General features: G+C 41.2%; 1 protein-coding gene across 2 annotated transcripts in view; it reads right to left on the minus strand.

Moving 5' to 3' along the window:
* The window catches only part of SYT12 (synaptotagmin 12), a 58404-nt gene that overhangs the window by 14727 nt on the left and 29241 nt on the right, over positions 1 to 14436 (minus strand). For both annotated transcript variants that reach the window (XM_081874922.1, XM_081874921.1), the window contains 3 exons: positions 14238 to 14299; positions 12476 to 12669; positions 11849 to 12238 (listed from right to left, as the gene is read on the minus strand). In XM_081874922.1, coding sequence (XP_081731048.1) covers positions 11849 to 12238; positions 12476 to 12669; positions 14238 to 14271 — 618 coding nt within the window. In that variant the 5' untranslated portion in view covers positions 14272 to 14299. The remainder of the gene's footprint in view (positions 1 to 11848; positions 12239 to 12475; positions 12670 to 14237; positions 14300 to 14436) is intronic.

Below are 14436 nucleotides of genomic sequence, written 5' to 3' on the forward strand. Positions count from 1 at the left end.
GGCTGAAGACAAGTATGAATGATTCAGAGTTGAGAAAAACTACATATTTTGTGTTACAAATGGGTTAGTGTGCATACAGCCTACCTTCTCTCATCTATCTTTGTAGGCTTCTGGAACCTGAAAGTGCCAATTCATTCCTAAGAAATGTCTCAACCCTTTTCACACCCATCACCTTTATGTGAATATTTTTAAAATAAATGCTCTTCAATCATACTTTTGATGTTCTCAATGGTAACGTCTTCTGGTCTTGTTTTATTCCCTCCTTCGCTCTAATACACATCCCCCCTTCTCCAATTCCTAATAAATTAAGCACCCTTCTTCTCTATAACATTGTTTTGTTTCCTCCATTAGGGCACTTTATACTCAAGGAACTCTCTCAGCAGCATCTTAATGTTGGAGCTTTTTGGCAGAGTCTCAAGCAGCCCTGGGCAGTTAATTACCTGAATAATGTAACATAACTTCTGTGAAGAAGGCACTCTCAAGCAGGCAACTGGAAACTGGCACGTAGCTAGTACAACTTGGTGTTTCCCAAACGGTTGTTAGGAAATCACCACCACCTTCAACACACAGATTAAATCTGGGGCTGTACCGCTCTCTAACATATCTTAATCAGCTCTCACACCAATGGCACCCTTTGCCCAGTCAATCAAGGCTCAGGGTGGGACTGTGCTTTCTGGTCAACAATGACCCTTCTAGAATTCCCTCAGGCCTTTCAGTTATAGAATGGATCATATCAAGGAATCCAGGGCCTTGGCACAATTTAGGAATCATTGCTCCCACAGGTAGATATCTAGCTACATTTCTAAGGCATCTATAGTGTGGTTTGTGAATGAAATGTTCCCATTTACTAGCTATGTGGATATAGAGAAGCAAAACCATGGCATTAGAAACACCAGGATCTGATCATCTCCACTGCACAATCAATATACCTCTTGGAGTAAACTATGGCTTCATATGACAGATGCTGCTGTCGAAAATGGTAACCGTAATGTGTCCTTGCAATATTTCATCATCTGGGTGACCATTTCTGCCAGGGGTGGGGAACCTGTGGACATCACAGTGAATCCAGATGTGCTGGATTCCAACTTACTTCAGTTCCAGCCAGCAAGGTCAGGCATAATTAGAGTTGTAGTCTGGCAACATCTGGATGTTTTTCCCATCTATGCTTTAAGACTGTGCAAATGTCCTCCACGAAGATTTGTTATCTGATAGACTCAAGTCCTAATCATTATAAGATAAAATGAATCATGCAAAGTGGTGGGTGTTCAAACTGATTCATAGTCTCAAAACATTTTTGATTTTCCTAAGCCACCAACCCTTGGATTCATACCACATCTGGCTGATTAACATTCTATGGCCTCTGTGTTTGTTGGGAGGAGAGTTTTTGTTTTATTATGTATTTTGTGTTCTCATTTTGCATTTTTATGTTTAATAAATAAAATAATTATCTACCTTGATAGCTTTCAACCTTTCTACTTGAAGGGAAGATTTTGCATACGGGCATCCAATGATGAATGCTTGAACTTTGCAAAGGCTTCCGGGGGCAATGCTAGGCTGCATACTTTAGGTTCACTCACAGGAAGCAGGTGCAACTGCCTTACAAAGAGTCAGACTATAGCTCCATGTAGCCCATGCTCTTGCCTGGAAACAGCTCACAGATGTGTCCTTGCCCTGGAATTGATGGGACCAGGGTCAGGCATCTTGCGCCTTGCCATCACTCAACATAAAGTGGGAGCATGTCCTAAAACATACCCAACACGTTCCTGCAGCGGCATATTAACCAAGAATTATTACAATGGTCAGCAAGCCGCCTTTTAAATAGCCTCCTCATATATTACTGATCTACTCAGTTAGCATGACCAACAGACAGGGGATAGGAATGTTGTATTCCAGAAACATCTGGAGAGCCATAAGTTCCTTACCCTTGACACTCAAGAACTCCTGAAAAGGTTTTAAGGGTTGATCAATCCATTAATCCACCTGATAGTATGCTTGTGAGCGCTCCTCTTCTACAGCCCACAAAGGTGTAAAATTTGGCTCAGACACTTAATACCAAACACACAAAGCTGCCTTGCACAGGCTCAGACCAGGTCAGCATTGTCTAGCCTAGTAGGGGCTCACTGGGATTTTAGATAGGCATGTTTCTCAGCCCTACCTGGAGAAGTCAGGCATTGAACTCAGCATCTTCTGCACACAAATCACATGTGTGATCTACCACTGAGCTGTCTCCCATGTACACTGCTGCTTCAGTGACTAAGACTCCAGGGAAATGGCCAATAGGATTTTTATCCCCGGTATACAAGCATCTCCTTGCAGTAAAGCCTGCATATGCGGATGAGTAGAGAATCTTCAGCTACGAATGACACAAACAAAGGGGCAAAAAGAAAAAGGAAGGATGAGGGTATAAAAGCAAAGAGACAGCTTTAGCACAGACTACTTATGAGCTCAATTCATAGCCAGCCCAGCAGCAGTGTTTATAGTTTGTCTGCCAAGTCTGTGCTCTGGGGATATAACTCATTTTCACTCATTTTTAAAGGCCATTTGAGATGAATGTTTGCAAACATATGAAGCGCAGCAAGAGTTCAGAAGTTTCACAATCAACAAACAGGATACAGTCTCCTTGCATTTTAAATATCTTCAGGCTGGTTCATGTTTCCATTCTTGCATGGGGGACGCTTCCAAGTGGTTAAAGGTCTTCTGTTGCAGAAGCAATGTTTGTATGCGAGAACCATGTGGGGTGCATGGTGCCGTGGCTGTTTTCCATGCCAAGCCCATGCTGCCCTGTCCTGGGAGCCTCCTGACCTCTTGATTCCTGTACAGGTATCACTGGTGTTTCATGGGACCTGGCCATGCAGAAGAAGCTCCCATAGCAACTCACAAGGATTTGTCCTGTAATCAACAATTCTTCACTCAAATAGTTAAGCCCTCTGCATCCTTTGGGGCAGAGAAAGTATTTCAGCTTCTTAATAAAAGAAGCTGGAGAGTTGCAGGAGAGGGAACTGAAGTCCCCTCATTTTTCAACAGTGAAGTTAATAAATAACTATATATCACTTTGCTCCTAGCAACAGTCTGTTGCATGGCAGTGTGTACAAATGTCGGAAAACTGATAGCTCCTTCATCTGAATTTTCACTGCTGGACAAATGCAGTCCAGAACAGGCTTTCTACAAATTAGATTTTACAGTGGTACCTCCGGTTACGAACTTAATTCGTTGTGGAGGTCCATTCTTAACTGGAAACTGTACTTAACATGAGGCTCGCTTTCGCTAATGGGGCCTCCCACTGCTGCCATGCGACTTCCGCTTGCATCCCAGGGCAAAGTTCGCAACCAGGAGCATCTACTTCCGGGTTAGCGGAGCTCGTTACCCGAAGTGTTCGTAAGGAGGATGGTACGTAACCCGAGGTTCCACTGTATTCAAGTTTCACATATGTGGCTTTATATGTCTTATATACAAAGTATACGAATACTGAAAATGGATTTGCACAGAACCTTTGCATCCAACATTACACAAAAATGGTGGGCTAGCAGACACTTGTTCTCAGCCTGAATTATCTCACAGGGCTGCTGTAAGCCTAAAATGCCGCTCTGGGCATGTTATGATTAGGACAGGTTACAGTTGTAGTAAACAAGTGAACTTTTAAAATACTCTTGCAGCATTCTGAACGAAGCCTGGGTTATAGTTGGCTTAACATTGTTCTAATCTTGTTCGCTTTCCATCTCTTTTCTTTGGAGTGGAGGAGAAGTCTCTCCACCTGGCTAAACACACTGCTTAGATTTCTTAGGGATTCTAGGTAAATCCAGTTGCTTCTGCTACATACATATTAGAAAGCTTCTGACATGATTAAAACATGAAGTGGATGCATTAGCAAAAGGTTTCTTAGCCTAGTGGAAGACCCCAGCGGAGTGCTGGCTTCAGCAGCACATTTACTAAAATTGGAACAATACAGGGAACGCCCCACCTGAACCATGTTGTGACACGCTAAGCTTGAAAAGGAGATTTAAGGTGATGAAAGGAAGATTCATTTTTAGGACAGCAGAGGCGTGGGCACAATATTCATCTCATCCCCCCTTTTTATATAAATTTCACTTTGCAGGTAAGGAAAAAATTATGATTTATTAAAATGTTTATTTCATCACATATTTTCATTTAAAGTAAAATACCCAAACTGGCTGACAACATAATTTAAAAGAGAGAGAGAGAGAAATTAGAAGAAACTAAAAATGCTTTCCGCACCTACGCAGGGATCGGAACATAGATCTGTGGATTAAGCCTTATAATCTGTTGGAAAACAAGCCTTCTCCGGGAGAGACTGGCTCCTCTTCCAGGCTCCCGGCTTGCTTACCGGTGACCTCCCTGGCTGCAATCCCCGCAAATCCAGGATAGGTCTCAATAGGCGACATCTCCCAGCGTGGGAAAATGCACACCCCCTCCCTCCTTGCTTCCCAACAGAGAAAGGAGATAGCCAGAAATCTATTTGCATCGCTTTATTTTTGACTATGCAGCACTACAGAAAACATGTCCGATAACTTCAGTTTCCATCCAGCAAGTGGCAGAGACTTCCTGTACATACACAAGAGGAAGGTCTCATATTACACTCTGAGCAAATTCCGGTGAATTGCCCTGTGAACTGACTGTAACACTGTTTCCCACAGACAGCCCCATCATGTGATGTTTTCAAGCTGGCTGTTTGCAGCTGCGTTGCCCTCATATCGTAACATAATCAACAAACAAATAATATACACAAAGGCATGTAATATATATACAAGGTGGTTCAAGGTCTGTCTTCTTTCCTTTAACATTTTACAACTGCTCAGACCAGCTAATACCTCCACAATGGCAGCACAGGTTTGTTTGTTTAATGTTTTGAAATGCTCCCAGGAAGCGATTGTACATCATATTATGCAGTTACTTTCTAGTGAATTGTAGAGAGAAAAATGTGCCTTCCACTATCTTCCTACAGGCAGGCACCTTCTCTCCCTTGCCCCCCTTACAATGTCATTGTTTGGCTCCCAAAGGGATTGAATCTTGATAGATTAATAAACAAGATGCACTAACTTTATTAATATGACTAATACCTTGGGGTTACAAGACCAACATTACACATCAATCCTTGCATGCATATAGTTCAGGAATTTAAAACCTCTAGTATTCAAGAAACTGGAATGTGTGTAAATAAAACATATTTCTGCTGGATATATGATACAGAGAGTTGGGATCGACTGTTTTGCCTGTAGATTAATGTCTGCATTTCTCAGCTGCAGTGATAACACAAATGTGTTGTAAGTCACACAACTTTGGTCCCCTCTGAAATCTCTGATAGGTTTCCCAAGATGTAGGCTGCCAAAGAAACAGGCTGCATTGCAGCAGGGGACCTGGATGTGCTACCAAAGGCATACAAGATGACGGAAACAATGTGGCGTGGCATTAGGAGCACTAGGTGCCAGTGAAATGCCATAGCATGCATGTACTCAATGGAACTGGATTAAATTCCACTCTAAGGTTGAATAATTCTTCAGAGCCTACAATCTTCTAGGTGAAAGGCAAGTATAATGTCATTATTCATGTCTATAGTATGCTCTTCAAACCCTACTGTGATTTGTCATTTGTTGCGTATTGACACAATGAAAGAAGCCAGTGTGCCAACCTTGCACTTTGAGGTTACCTGAGAGCTGTTACCTGAGAGCTCATTGATGGAAGTGGTTCAACTGAAGCCTGGTTATGAAAAACAACATGCTAAACTAGGGATAGGGAACCTGTGGACACCAAAGATGTTGTAGGGACTCCAAATCCCATCAGTCCCAGTCAGTATGGCCAATGTTCATGGATGACTGGAGCTATAGCCCAGCAACGTCTGAGGGACCACATGTTTCCCATCCCTGAACCAAACCTTCTGCCATTAAAAAGTACAACTTGGAGAGTAACTGATTAAAGAGACGATGAGGTTAAGCAAGGTGTTGGAGGAACAGAGAGGGGAAAGCTGTAGCTCACTGGGAGAGCATCTGCCTTGCATGAAGATCCCAGGGTCAATTCCTGACATCTCTAGGTAGGGCTGGAAGAGACTTGTGGCTGAAAGCATGGAGAGCTGCTGCCAGTCAATGAAGACAATACTGAGGCAGATGGGTGAATTGGTCTGACTCTGCACAAGGGAGCTTCCTGAAAGCAAACTGCTCATAAGGAACCATGACCATTAGGAGTTTCGGTTTCAACATAAGCAGAAGATCCCAAATTTGAAAGGGGCTATTCTGCTCCACCATTCTAAGACTTCATCTAGAATACTGCATTCACTTCAAGGTGCCAACATTAAAGAAGATGCTAACAAACTGGAGAGATTTAGTGGGAATGGTATGGGGTAGATAAAATGTCTCAAAAGGTAGCTCAGATGAAGAAAAAGTATGTAAGGGACTGGGTGTGTTTTGCTCATGGGAAATAATTTTAATAAGTAGTATAGCAGGTTTTCAATACATCTGCAGAACGCAGATGAAGAAGTGTAAACAAGTCATGGGAAAATAGCTGAAGAAAAACCTAGCAAAATGTCTACAAATCACTACGAGAAGGAAAAGAAGGTGGACAGAGACTCAAAGATGTGCAGACTTTCATAACTGAGTGCACTGCACTGCATTTAAGAGAAAGGCAACATGCAGCCACTAGCCTCCTATGTGCCACTGCAGCTTGTGCATTCTTATTAAAATCCAGGCAATCTCAATCTTCATTTTCAAAAATGTAACCTTCTGGACCGCATGCCTGCACAGGTATATTTCGAGTATGTGAACACTCTGATGGCACTTGTAATGCTGAACAAATATCCCACTCTTGGCAGGAATGCAAGAGATGAAATGTGGGCAACGCTGATTGACACAGGTGTAACGTGACACTGAAAAGATGCTTGCTAGCTACTGTGTGGGAGAGTGATTTAAAACAGAAGAGTTTGGCTCAGCCAGGAAATGATTGAGTAGGTTAAGGGTCAGGCATGCCTTGGGTTAGGTACAAAGCAGAAAAATTATCTGCTTCCCATCACTGCTTTACATGCGCTGTTCTTAATGCAGGAGAGAATGTGATGCTCTCACTACTAAGCATCTCCTCTTGTGGCTTTTAGCAACAGTGGGGAAGGACTGATCTCTGCGCAAATTTGTATAGTCATTAGATGAAAGATGATCTACCAATGTTACTTATTTTCTTAAAATACTGGAGAGCATTAAAAGTGGGGGGAACTAATGTGTCTTTATTACTTGTCACAGGACACTGAGGAGACAATAAGGTCCGTGAATTATAGATAAGAGGTGATAAATAATAAATATCACTAAAGCATAAATATAGAGAAAATGGTCTTTATTTGATGAGATTTTCTTTTAACCAAAGCTAGTGCCAAGGTATTTGTCAGACAATATTTTGTACTCTTGGAAAATCCAACTGGGTAGTGAGAAGCTTCTCTCTCTCTCTCTCTCTCTCTCTCTCTCTCTCTCTCTCACACACACACACACACACACACACACACACACACACCACTACTGAATAAACAAATCCCAGGAGGAACTGTATGTATGTATCAGACGAAGTTATTGCAAGAAACCCAAAGTTTTGCTTCCCAATGGTGATATGTAAGGGTTTTGCCAAATTTCACAGACACTTTGCCGATTTCCGCCCAGACACTGCTTGCGGCTGCAGTATTCCATATATGTCCGGGAAATTCCAGATGTATGGCAACCCTATGATATGTTTGGGAGAAACAAGCCTTGAGTGCCAATTTGAATACCGTGGTTAATGGCCAGTGTTATAGCCAAATGCCGTCAATGATTCAACTTGCATGTTTACTTGGAAGTAAATTCTACTGGGGGGGGGTGAGTGGGGGTTATTTCCTAGTACACTTATTTAGGATTGCAGCCTGGAAATAGCCATTTTAATCCAACTAGAAAAGTTGCTTTCTATCACTTGCTCACTGATTGAGAGGCAAACCAGTTTGTTGCCACAGCCAAAGAAATAGCAATATGTATTAAGGCTCATGGCCTTGATTTTGCAAAATGGCTTTGCAGAGAGAAGCAAGTTGCCTCCTGTGGCCCTGGTAGGATGAGAAGCAGGGGAAACAATCCTTTCAAAAACAATCACACACACATTTTCCAAGCCTAGTAATTGTCCTTATGTTTTCCACATCCAAGCTCCCAACTGCTCTCCTTTTTTGCCAAGCTCATATCAGCTTGTCCAGAAATGCCATTTATACAAATTGCTCTGCCTGTAATACTCCAGTCTACTTGCAGTTGAAGTTAACTGCTGATTTCATCTGGGAGACCAAGCAGTAGTAAAAGAACAGAGCAGACTGTGGTCAGCACCAACACAAGTCTTTCTTCCCTCAGTGAGCTACAACATCATGGAGCTTACATTTATTGAAGGCCGCGAGGAAGCAATGGTTTGTAGGGAAATGGGACGTTTTCTAGATTTGCTACGGTGACCTAACTATTAGCAAATAAATTCAACAAAGCCACACATACAAAAGCTGTGTGAATTCCGCGGTAAGCAGTCTATAAACCACCAAGGCCCCAGATCAGTCATTCGTTTTGCCAGAGAGGCCATTGTGAAAAGGGTGTAAGAGATGTTGGGCCAAAGCCACAAGTGGCCTGTTGACTAGGTTTCTTGCCACATATGTTGCCCCTTCCACAGGCCTCTTTTTACCTCTGAGCTGGCAACTTATGGGATGCTTCAGTCACATCTATCCGATTTGGCCCAATGGCTTCCAACTGCTCAGCCTCTTCAGATTAGCACTTTTTGCCTGCTCGTGTGTGTAAAAGTCTGTGTTGCAAGCAGTCTACCCACAGGAGCAATTTAATGTCTCATGGAACTCTTGCTGGAAACTAATCTGCAGACCTGTAGCTAAAATAATTACCATATGATTTTCATGAAGAAGAATGTGATGCCAACCCACAGCAATTATGTTGAACTTCTGCCACAACATTCCACAACCATTCTCTTAAGCAAGACTGCCGGGGGTGGAGAAGGTGGAATTGAATCAGTCCTTGAATGGAAATTATATTGAGGCATCTGTTTAGAAAACATGGTCGATGTAGGGTTGCCAAATTACCTCAGTGGAAAGATGGCCTGGTCTGCTCTTGTTTCTTTAATAGCAACCTCAAATGCAGGAATTAACAGAAGATTATTCTCATATGATGGCTTCGGCATATCATCAAATGGCTGGTTCAGAAGGTGACAATTCTACTGGTGACTATTTAAGAGTTTCTTTGCCTTTCTTTAAGCAAAAGCATTGGTCTTCCAAGAGGAGCAGTACCATCTCACAAACATAAGGTAAAAAGAATTAAAAAGTGGGTTCCCAAATGCACGTTTGGGCTAAAGGTGGACCCCAAGCCTAAGAGAATGCAGTTAGCAGTGCTGCTAGCATTACATTGTCACCTAGTGACTGCAATGTAGATGAAGAGCAAGGTGAAAAAGCACCGACATTGTCTGTTAAATGAATCTGTACCCCAAGAGAAGAAAGACAACTATATTGATTGTTTTTGTACAAGTTCTTCAAGGCCCTCAGCCTAGATGAACCTGCAAAATCAATATATGTGGTTGCCTTCCTGTTCTGGAAATCTTATTCACAACAGGAGCCTTTCCTGAAGGATTAACAGTTTTGGGGTATAAGCCTTGTGATACAAAGTTTCCTCTGTGGAGGTTGTTTGGAATACCATGTGTCAATTTTCTAACTTTTACAGTAGCAATTAAATCTATTCTGTAAGATGAATAAGACATCAGAGATGGAGGCTTTAAGAAAACTTTGTTTTCAAATGGCAGGAATTCACATCTGAGAGTTGAGAATTAGATTAGACTAATTCACAGGAAACAAAACAGGTGCTGGCAAGCTACTGAATCCTGAGTTGCTGCATCCATCTTTGTAAAAAAAGAGACATCAAAGTCCTCAATATTATGCTATGTGAAGTAATTTAAGTAAAGACAATTTAAATCACCAAGAAAAGAAAGCACCTTGAATTAAGTAATTGATTTAAATGTTATTAATGCCTTAAACAAAACTGCTTACTAATTGCTCAACATAATCCTGCTTAATTTTCAAAAGAAATTCAAGGCAGCTAACAAATTCAAACATCACTCAGTATTAAAATACATCTCAGCACCCATTCCTAGCCCAAACCATAAGACAAGAACTAAACTACCACAATAATTTCCAGGGCAGGCATCAAAACTAAAATACCAGAAACAAATCAGTCCTCCTCCTAAGCACGTTATCCCTCCACACTTTCTCCAGTCTACCATCTCTTGATAAATTTCCTGCTGCTTCAGTTGTTCATCTTCAGCAAATGCATTGACATCATGCATATTGCTTCTTCCAGATCTCTCTCGTGATAAGGTAGACTCAAGTCCATGAAAGCTTATGTCATAATAAATGCCTTAGTTGTTTTTGCTGAAACAGACTCAAGAGGGCCCCTTTCTACAAATTGTTGTAACAATTTAGCTTCACCATATGTACCGCTTTTACATAGTGTTTGAATGTAACTAAGCAACAGGGTGGATAAATATGTGGCCACACAGTGTGATGTATTCTGCCTAGGAAATGGGTGAGGGGAACATTGACTAAATAGGCCTCAAGTCACTGCCAGTTTTACAGTTCAGCGACCCTCTGATCACACTGCTTCTGACAACCGATTCCTATTCAGCAAGATAATGTATGAAGAGGACTTGCATTATCCCTCTTTTGAACTATGGGAAATCTCTGGAGTCTTGAAAAGGAGGAATCAGTGGTGCAGTGTTGTTTTCCTTCCCTTAACTCATAAATAGCTAGGGAAGACGTGTCCCTTTTTGGCAAAAGCTACCAGAACATCCAGTCAACCTACATCCACAAGATACTTTCATAAACCATGGGTTTAATTATATAATTGCTGCTGCTTCATTGAGCAATACCTGCTCATAGACCCTAAGAAATGCAGGTTGTCTCATTCCATCAAAGCAGGCAAAGGTGTGACACATGACTCTATGGGCCATCACAGATTGCAACATCAAGGCAACTAAATTCATCTCAAATTAGGAAATTTCTAACGAAGATTAAACCTGGAGGGCTGAAATAGCTAGACAGCCAATCCTATTGGCTTTGAATATTTATTTTCATTTATAAAACATTACGTCTCTAATTAAAGAACAAATAAAGCAATGTACAATTTTAAAAATCCATACATTCTAACAATAGCTCTCTTAAAGACAGATAACACATAACTCTAGCAAATCCAATTCTAAAAAGCTCAAACAGTCTACACCAGTAAAGGCACAATCAAATCAGGACAGTCCCTTGAGAGGCCATTTATACTTTAACTAGATTCCAAAGCCCATACATGCCACATAAAATGGTGTGGAAAGGTGTTGGTTTACTCTGCTTAAAGAATTGTCTAAAAACCTGTATCTGAGAAAACAATCCGATGGAGTAAGTGTGGATGGGCACTTAATTACAGCAAACATTCTTTCACCCCTATTCTAAGGAAGTCAACACTGTGCTATTGAACTGAAGAACAGGAAGAACAAGATTGTTTGATACTCACAGCATGCCATACTCATGCTCATGGCCAGTTAATTCATTACACAGTTCCTAGAATGCAGATGTGGATCACACACAACACATTGTTGGATGATTGAGAAACTTCAACATTCCCTCAGGAATCTGAAATCAACTATAAGTGAAGTTCAAAAAAAGTGCCTAGATCTCACCACTTGAACAACTAAACTAACAACAATACAGCATAAAAACTCCAAAAAATAAACATATGTTCATTTGATTGGAAGATACAGTGAAAAACATCCTGAGCATTCACTATTATGTCATGCACCACTGTATACAAGTAAAAATGGTGGAGAAACTTACCCTTGAAATGCCAACTATTTGCTCATCCGGAAGCAAACTGATGCGCACAAAGCATGATTCAAAGTTGACATCTTCCTTCTCCATGAGATCTTTGCCCTGTAGCAGTGTAACATGCAAGGTGTTGGAGTTCACATTGTATTCCATATTGACTTCCACCTGTCCCACTGTGAACTCATGGCCAAAGTTATTACCAATTGAGGAGATAGAACTGAGAGAATCGGTGGAGATGGACTTTTTCAGTGGCCCGTAGGGAGCCAACTCAAGGTCTTTGTGCATCAGCTCCAAAGTGCCCAACTCATTAATGTTTTCGAAGGTGTCATCCATTTTCAGGCTGGGCTTGCGAACAGGAGAGGTTCTTTCTCCTGCCTTTCGGAAGTTGCTCGCAGCTCTCTACAGACAGTAAGCAGAACAGAAAGCTAGTCAGAGCTCAAGATTAACTTCAAACTATTTACTACTGTAAAACATCAACCTTTTGCAGGCCCCAGAGTCCCCGCATGCCCTCATAGTCCCACAATTGAATAAAATTCTGAACTCAAGTGGGAGCTCTTAATCAAATCTGCTATTATGATGGCGCACAGGGGGGAATGGATGATTGTGGTAACTGATGGATTTCTCAATGCCCTTTACCTTTTGCTTGATCTGAGAATATGTGGTCCCATATTTTTGTTCTAGGTATCTGTAGTCGTAGTTTGGAAATGGAGATGGTGCAGGATAGCTGCCAGACCTCCATAGCTTCCACAGGTTTACTCCAGCTATTCCCAGCAGAACAAGTGCTCCAGTAATATAGATACCTATTTCCCATCCAGGTGGACTTCTTATGACTGGAAGAAGAGAGAGAGTTATCATGGCACATTGAAATCTTACAGAAACATTATAGGAATATTAAGTAAGTGGCCTTCTGTGTGGTATCTTCTGTGATGAGGGTGCAAATTAAAGTTCTAACCGTTCTTAATTCATAACCACCACCAACCCCACACCAACAGTACACAACATTGTTTTCACACAAAACTGCACCACAATGGCTTGACGCAACAGAACACATCTTTCTTTTCAAATCTAAACTATAGGCTCTCTGTACAGTGAACTATCTAAGAAAATATGTGATTGCTTAGCATAACAGGATTTTTTGTTTACAGCCATTGAAGTAACTTCCCAAATTTAGGAAAATTACAACACTTTGTTTTTATCATCACTCTGTTTCTGTTCATAAAAAAAATCTTTCATTAAATGATTTCACATTATTTGTTCTTGTTCAATATTTCTGATGGCTGATCTGTGAATACTACCCATTACTAGTTTATAAAGAAGCATTTTCTTTCTTTCAGCTTTTCAAAATTGATCTATTTTTCCTCTTACCAGTGAGAATAAAAATGTGTTTATTTCTTCATGGTTTCGGAAAACATTTCCCCCCTACATTTTGACTTTTAGCTTTCAAATATTCTGTTTCTATATGTATCCAAGCAGTCTCCTCACCAGACTTGGACTGCAATAATCTTTTCAATGTAGATAGATGGCCCACTGTTCAACCATGCTATGAATTTCATACTGGCACAGAAAATTGCTCCCACCTGATTATGATAAATGGGAACAGTTTCCAAGCAAACACACATTCTACTGTTTGCAGTGATCTACAAGAAGTGGCGATAAGATACACACTTGAACCAACTTAACGCACAACTTCTTCACATACCAAGTACTGCTGTGTTTCTAGAAAGACAGGTATTCACACAACTGCTTCCAAGAGACCTGAAGGCCCATATACTTTCACTAGCTATTTCCCAACAGAGAAATTCATTTGAAAAACCTCTAGTAACCAGCTGAGACAATATGGTTCTTTGCTTGGAAACAGATGAATCAATGGTCAGACGTTAATACCGAGCAACAACACGTCTACAATCCCTAGCCTGGTGCCTTCCAAATTTCAACTACAACACCCATCATCCTTGACTATGCTGGATGGGGCTGTTGTAGTCCAAAACATCTGGAGGACATTGGACTGGGGGAGGCCACCAAATACTCTCCTCAAGCATCTTCTTTCCACAGACCTTAACTAGAGAACTTGCTCGGTATGCACTTGGTAGTATTGAGCTTCTCATAAATCTCTCACCATCTCACCTAGCTTGGCCCTTAGAATAAGTTCTTACGTTAGAAAGCTACTGGATTGAACGTAAGGGCTTCATCAAATGATATATGTGAGATGCAGCCCTCAGTATTTGTCTGGATACCCTCCTGTCTCTGGGGCTGTAAGAGTTTTCTGGATGTTCTGTCCAGAAAATGTCTAAATGGGAGGGAGATCACATTATTACTGTTTGAGCAGGGAGACTTTTACCAAGACTGACATCTCCAAACAAAACCCTAGCACAGTTTGTTCAGCATTCAAGATACTCACCACTGAGTTGGTGCTCAGCAACGTTATTATCCATGGTGACTATCCTGAGTAAGGGCAGTTACCTAGAAGAACACACAAACAAAAACAGTGAGGAAATCAAGACAATGCTGTATGATACTGAGAGTACCTCAAGACCAGATTTATTCTATAACTAATTAATGAAAAGCTAATGCAACCCCTTTCTTCCCACAACAACTGG

Source organism: Podarcis erhardii (genome assembly GCF_964252035.2).
Source record: "Podarcis erhardii genome assembly, chromosome: 1".
Classification (NCBI taxonomy): domain Eukaryota; kingdom Metazoa; phylum Chordata; class Lepidosauria; order Squamata; family Lacertidae; genus Podarcis; species Podarcis erhardii.